Source organism: Rhinoderma darwinii, chromosome 10, assembly GCF_050947455.1.
Source record: "Rhinoderma darwinii isolate aRhiDar2 chromosome 10, aRhiDar2.hap1, whole genome shotgun sequence".
NCBI lineage: Eukaryota > Metazoa > Chordata > Amphibia > Anura > Rhinodermatidae > Rhinoderma > Rhinoderma darwinii.
The window spans coordinates 62,136,745-62,144,302 of record NC_134696.1 but is presented as its reverse complement, the minus strand read 5'-3'; the positions used below and the strand labels follow the sequence as shown (position 1 = coordinate 62,144,302).

Genomic DNA, 7,558 nt, shown 5'->3' with positions numbered 1-7,558 from the left:
CCCCTGTGAAATAATAGCAGTCAGTAAAAGCAGTGGTTTTGGAGTATAGAAGACTTGGGGAAGCAGTCCAAAGGGGGATATTTAGAAATCGACAAAAGCATTCTGACTTCATGTTGCACCTTAACAACCATTCAATACATCAATGCAAGGCTCATGGATTCATTTAACTAAGGCATACAAGATCGTAAGGCCAGGGAAAACACCTATAAACTGGCAGAGAGAGCAGTCAAAAAGGTTTGGATCTTTTTTCCAAAGTTCCCAGCAATCTCCTCAATGAAAATATGTCCGTCATCCACAAACTTCAGATTTGCTCTGCCAGATTATTTAGAGTTGGACACCACCGGTAACTCCACACAGGACATTTACTTGGAGCTCTTCTTTAAAGGGGATCAGCGATCAGGTCGGTAGGCATGACATTTAAGCCATATAGCAGCAAAAAGTTCCCCTTATCTTCAGCTGTTCGAGTCCTCAGAAAAGAGATCACATGCTTGTGTAGGTTGATCGTGTTGGTTTTCTCTAATGGCCAAGTACATCTGAATACATTAATTTGCATTTCTGTGCTTCATTTGTAGGTTATTGCTGATTATCACATTCATTAAGGAGGTGAGGAGAGCCATTAGTGGTTAGGGCGATCTAGGCGTACTGGCTATTACTGTAATTGAACAGCCTTACTGCAGAAGTACAAACTGAACTCTATTGCTATTAAATACATTGAAAAGGCTCAGAGAAGAAAATCAAAATCCCTAGCATGACCTATATGCCCAATAACCATAAATTACATCTATCACTCACTGACACTCTATCCAAAAACAGAGACAAGGCAGAATATCCAAAAATAAAAGGGAATTTATTCACCCAAGTATGCAACGTTTCAGTCCAGCAGGACCTTTCTCAAGCATCTTTGCCGCTCTTTTTGGATTTCATTAAGGGACTTTGGATCAAGTCCTGTTGAGGCCTGCACCCATTTTACTTTATTTATCTGGTGCGGTGATACTCTTCTGTTTTGCTATACTCTTTCCAGTAATTAGGCCAAAATGGACTCATTAAGAGCATGCATCAGATGAACATACCATCAATTATTCGGAAGCGCATATAAAAACGGAAAAATTACAACTAGTATGACTCTTCCAGCAAGCAGCCCTATGGAAGTTCAGTTTTAAAAATATAGCTTGCCTAATGTGTTATTCTAGCAGATTTACCATATAAAATAGACACATAAGTAGCATATTTAAAGACATGCTCCTGCTGGTGACTAGCACCAGGAAGATAAAGTAGGCACATGCCACAAAATAAATTTTGCTATAGTTTCTAGCCCTGTACTTGTATTTCAAAACCAATAATGCGAAGCAAAGCTGCAAGAAACTCTGAATTGCACAAAGCCATGTGGAGAGAAGCAAACCTTAGAAAGAGGTCATACGAATTCTGTCAGATCCAGTGATAATATTTGAAAGTCCATTATGGATTTGAGCCTGAATTGGGCCATACGCCACCCTCTCACCGTCCACAGTCAGAATCCCCTTTTGCGTGAGAGGCTCTAGACGGAACGCTCGTACAGGCACGTGTACAAAGTATGGACACTCAATTCCAATGTGGGTCCCTTTTTCCATCGCCAAAAAGAGCCGCACAAGGGCTGTCCGAGAGATTCCGGCTTTAACAAAAAATAAATGTATTAAACCATCATCAAAGCAGGAAAATGGTGCTGTAAACAAGTCAGCCCCAAGATGAGTCTGATATATACCCAATACTAGAACAAAATCTTCTTCCACAGTGACCCAGGACTTGGGCACAGGTTGATTCAAGGGCGGCAAGAGATCATCCTCGGGTCCATTCACATGATTATGTGCAGAAGGCTCTTTGTCATGTGGCAATAAAAGATCTTGTTGCAGTTGGTCATCAGAAACAGAATCAAATGTGAACCTAGAGGTGTTCAGTGCAGTAGGCGAGCCCGGAGAAGGTGACGTCTCAAAGCTTGGCAGCTCACCAGTGTCAAATGCAGCAGAGCTTCGTTTGCACATAACATTACGCTCCTCACAGAGACCCATGTCTGAAATGGTCCTCTGCAGCTGAGATCTTTTCAGCGGAGAAAGATTCCCATTAGGAGATAAGGTGATACTTCTACAGATGGGACGGTGAGCATCCAGTACCGGGAGGTAAGAGAGCCGGCCTCTGTAAGTGCGCAGTGAAGCCACTCTAACCATGGTCCCTACAGTGAAACGAGCTGATCCCATGTGTCTATACTTTTCACTTTCTATGTCCACATCAGAAATGAATCCCCAGGCAACACTCAAAAATGAAAAAAAGCGAGCTCCTGAGCAGGTGGTCACAGACACGAGGTCCATAGGCATAACAGTACCACGGCACAGCAGCAAGATACAGTTAAGTAGCAGCTCAGACCCCATCGCCTGGTCAAATCTGTAAGAAATTATGTAAACAAGCTTAGGAAACATTAGAGTTGACAATACACAAATATAATAAACACATGGAAATGTTCAACTGATAGGTCAAAATACAAACCATCGAAATGCAATAACTAGTGGAGCAGCACTATAAAAATACATGGAGTTCTGTGAGAGCACTACAACTACTAGGAGGATATAGCTATAGTGCCTTCATAGTGACCCCACAGTAGTTAAAATAAGTACTGTTGGAACATGAAAGGGGCTATAGCTACTGGGCAGGCATGGTAGAGCAACTGTATGGTCACCTCTGAGACTGAAGCCATCCCCATATAAAGGCTGTAGCAGTGGATGAAACTAAGCAGGGGCTCCTATAAAAGTATTTAACAGTATGGGGTAGGAGCAGATTTTAGTGTGACAAATATTAAATACTGGTCATTGCAAGCTTCCCATAGAGTTCTCCCAATGACGGATATTGGCCCCTGCCTTCATTATATCGTTTCAGAATGGGGAGCACTAACTGTACTTTATAAAAGGTCACCCCAATTAAGCAGCGCTGAGCAGGGTCATCTGTAATACCGATTAATAACAATTATTTACCATGTATTTTGGTAACCTACTACTGTATGAACTTAATAATGGAGTAGGAATTTCTAATCGGTAGTTGGTCCGACAAAGAACCTAAAGCACATCATTTGCATAAACCATGGTGTGCTGCACATCAAATTATTTTTTCTTTATCTGTAAACAGGACCAAACATGATGTTTCGAGGGGTGTACAATTTCACGATAACGTCCGACCGGCTGCCTTGGGATTATACTGGACTGACACCTTCACTCCCTACATTAATGCAGATCTATTACCATATCACGCTGCCCTGTTTAAGCAAATTGGGCTAATAGAACCTAAGAATACAGTGGACGCATTCATGAGCGGAGCGCTCTCCCTGCCTCCTCCTGCCCCTCTCACCAGTGACTGACAGTCGGATAGAGGGAGCGTGTTCGGGCTAACAATACAACGGACCTGGCCCCATAGTATCCTGCCCTGAACAAGGCAGCATAGTATGGGGAGAGTCACTTTTGAAATTATTTTTTTTCCACTGAAAATAAAAAATCTACAAGTTAAACAATAAAGCTTTGAGCGGTCCTGTCAGGTAGTGATCAATGGAATTTTCTTTACATCTTCATTGTGGTTGTCGCTTGGCTTTCCTGTGAATCTGAAATCTAAGCAGCAGCAATAAGTGAATAGGAGATGTATTGTAGATAGTGACATCTCTCTAGGAGTCTGGCAAAGATGGGTGATGGGAGCTGAAATGGCTATTAGAAGATGAGGAAAAAACAAATGCTTTTGCTGTACTGAAAACCATACCCTGTTCCATACAATATCATAGGCCTGCGTTTCTGTTTTTCTTGCAATGAACCGGGCAGACATAACCATACAGTAGCACCCTTTAAGCAGGTGGGATAACTGGTAAAATAATGTGTAATATGTTGGAGCTACACCTATAAAAGACACATTACTATGTCCTAAAAGACAATGACTTTAATAGCCATTAAATAACAAATAATGCAAAACATAATTGACCTAATGTATAAAAACTGTGTAGGGAAATCTTACAACTATATGGGTTAAAGGGGGTTTTCCACTACCGGACAACCGATAACCTACCCACCGGATAGATCATCAGTATATGATCTGTGGGGGTCAGATACTCGGACCCTGCACCGATCAGCTGCTTTTTGGCTGCCTGCGGGCAGCGGATGTTATTGCACAATATGCAATGTACGGAGCCGGAAGCATTAGGCTCCGTACATTGCATAGCGGCCGTTCTGCAGAACTCCAGCTGTGCTCCAATTCACTTAAATAGGAGCAGAGATGCAGTACTGCAGCTCCACCACTATTCAGTGACCGGGGCCATCTGCTTCTGGCATGGACGTCTGGTGCCTGGAAGCAGCTGATGGGTGCGGGGTCCGGGTGTCAGACCCCCCACTGATTGTACACCGATGACCTATCCGGTGGATAGGTCATCAGTAGTCCAGTAGTGGACAACCCCTATAATCATTTGCTAAATCTTTTCCATTGACAAAAAAACAACAACTTTGCATTCAGTGTGAGAACGGTTCCCACGTCTTACCCTGCATTATAGTTAATTGCTCCAGCCAAGGCATTTCCTGAGCCACAGGGAAGAATTCCAATAGGCATTTTTATTGCATCTTCCCAATCAGATCGTTCCATTAAACCATTGACAACCTGGGCAGAATTTATAAAAGACAATGTAAGACATTACCAAATAGTAAATAGTTTACACACAGAACGATGACTTCTGCGGAGTTCACAACTCCATTTCTCTCTTACATCAGAATTCAAGCGGAGATGGACACCAATGGCAAAAGGATCCTATTGACTTATAGTGGGGTCCGTCAGGTTGCATCATGGAGTCTATTTTGCTGGGGAAAAAAATAGCATGCATGCTGCGCAATTTTTTCCGTCAAATGCGATAGAATCTGGGATAGAGCCTCAAACACAGATGTGAACAGAGCCGCAGAACACAGACTTATGGCCGGTTACTTTCACTACACAATAAATATTCGTATCAACATGGACTAGGGAACGAAGGGAGTTTTGTCTGTCACTTAGTAAAAGCCTGCACGTTAGTTGTTATAAGTAACCAAAACGGCTTTTGTTAAAGTGTAACTAAACGTTCAACAAACTTCTGACATGCCATAGTGACGTCAGAAGTTTTGATTGGTGGGGGTCCGAGCACGGAGACCCACACCAATCGCTAAAACGAATCGGCAGAGGAGCTCGTGCGAGTGCTGAGCCGTTTGTTTCTGTTCGGCTTTTTACGGAAGTCGATGTAGCGGTGTATGAACTCAATAGAAAGTCTATGAGCCCGTACTCCGCTACATCGGCTTTCCGGAAAAAGCCGAACAGAAACTAAGCGGCTCAGCGCTCACACAAGTAGTTTCTGCCGCTTCGTTTTAGCGATTGGTGGGGGGGTCACAGTGCTCAGACCCCCACCAATCAAAACTTCTGACATGTCAGAAGCTTGTTGAATGTTTAGTTACATATTTGTGGCTGGAATACCAGTTTAAAGAGTATAACCTACTCACTGGATAGGCGAGAAATGTTAGATAGGTGGCATGTCTACTCCAAACGTGGCAAGCAGCGGTTTGAATGCTTTATCTGTATATATTTATGGTGAAAAGAGCTATTATTTACAGAGCTATGGGAAGCAATAGTACTGGATTTGTATCAAGATCCCAGAATTTTTGTAAAACCAATCTGTAGATTAATAAAATGATTCATACACTATATAATGTGGGTTGTCTGCAATAAGTCATATGCCTAGATTTCCCCGCAAGAGAGAGAGCAAGTTACACCCACACAATACAACACGATACATGAAGCACATGCATTGTGAATTCTTCTGAATTGTGTGGGAATAACTTTATTTTCTCCTTCGCACAGTAAGAAATATACAGACTGTGGTACATTTATCAATAGTGTTAAGCGGTGCACCGTGGCCTAGGTTCACTCATCGTGTAAATATTACACTGTTGAACCGGCCTAGAGATCAGCGTCAAAATCTGCATGTGTTACATGCAGATTCGTTGCGAACGTAGTCGGGGATTTCACTCACTGCACTGGAACAAATGAAGCCCACAATGGAAATCCGTTGTATGTCTCGAATCCACTGCAGATTTTTTATGCTGCAAGTGAATGGTGTCTGATAAAGACCTCATTTACTTATATTGTGTTGTACGAGTCGTAATTTGGCACATATTGTGCCAAATTTATTTGAATAATGGAGTGATTCTCAGCAGAATAGACACTATTCTTATTAAGCAACCTGAATGGCTGTAGTACGTGCACGCTGGTATCTGGTAGCTACATTTCTGGTGCAAAACACCACTTTTGGAGCAACCCAGGGGCACAGCTACAGTACAGAGGTAGCAGCTGTATACAGGACTCTCTGCCATATAAGACACCAGAACTATAAATGGCGATGGTCAGTGAGGAGCCCTCTTACAGATTATGCCTCGGGGCCTGAAGCCTCTGGTGCAAACCTCTTAAGTTATTTAGCCACACTCCTTTAATCTTTTCCTACCAAGTCTGTTGTACACTTTGCAGAAAAGAGTTTAAAAGGTGTCGGTCACTTCATAAAAATATTTCCTAAAAGTCCATAAACGGTTTGCCGGGGCACAAACTGTAAAGCTCCTGGAAAAACTTTACCCTAGCTGCACCGTGTGCAGGCAGACTAGCAATGGTAAGTCCAAAGGGTAAAATCCGTTCAGTTCATCCGATCAGTTTTTTTGCACATTTTTATGTGCGATTCTTAAATTTTGATGTGGAAATAGGTATTGTTCGTAACATCCATGTTATGCTGCAGATTTTGGTGCGTTTTTTTTATAAACTTGTCCGATACAATTCTGAGACGGAAACACGGGATAAATTAACATTCTGCAGATTTTAAAATACGCACCGCAGGTCAATTTATCTGCTGGTATCTCCTGGGTTAGGGTTTACTTTGCCAGTAACTATTAGGCTGGGTTCACACGACCTATTTTCAGACGTAAACGAGTCGTATTATGCCTCATTTTACGTCTGAAAATAGGGCTACAATACGTCGGCAAACATCTGCCCATTCATTTGAATGGGTTTGCCGACGTACTGTGCAGACAACCTGTCATTTACGCGTCGTCGTTTGGCAGCTGTCAAACGGCGACGCGTAAAAATACAGCCTCGTCAAAAGAAGTGCAGGACACTTCTTTCAGACGTAATTTGAGCCGTTCTTCATTGAACTCAATGAAGCACAGCTCAAAATTTACGGCGGTCAGAGAAGCCTCGCAAAATGCGAGGAGGAGCAATTACAGCTGAAACGAGGCAGCTGTTTTCTCCTGAAAACAGTCTGTCTTTTTAGACGTAAAAGCCTGCCGCCGTGTGCACATACCCCAACACTGTGGATTTGTTGCAGAAAAATTTGTGTGGCAAATCCGCACGAAATCCGCATGGTGTGCATGTCGCTTAAGTGATACAAACCTCTAACAACTTTGCAACTTTATGGTTTGGGTGACTTGTAAAACTTGTGTGAAGCTACCATGTAAGTTTAATTTTGCTTACAGTTTACAGGTGGAGTGAAGAAATCTGGAAGGGCTTA

The 7,558-nt window shown here is 42.6% G+C and overlaps 1 protein-coding gene across 1 annotated transcript in view; it reads right to left on the bottom strand.

The window, feature by feature from the left end:
* Positions 1 to 828: 828 nt before the first annotated feature.
* The window catches only part of SPHK2 (sphingosine kinase 2), a 30,681-nt gene continuing 23,951 nt past the window's right edge, over positions 829 to 7,558 (bottom strand). Inside the window, exons 5-6 of the mRNA XM_075839992.1 lie at positions 4,532 to 4,647; positions 829 to 2,412 (exon numbers count right to left, since the gene is read on the bottom strand). Coding sequence (XP_075696107.1) covers positions 1,401 to 2,412; positions 4,532 to 4,647 — 1,128 coding nt within the window. The 3' untranslated portion in view covers positions 829 to 1,400. The remainder of the gene's footprint in view (positions 2,413 to 4,531; positions 4,648 to 7,558) is intronic.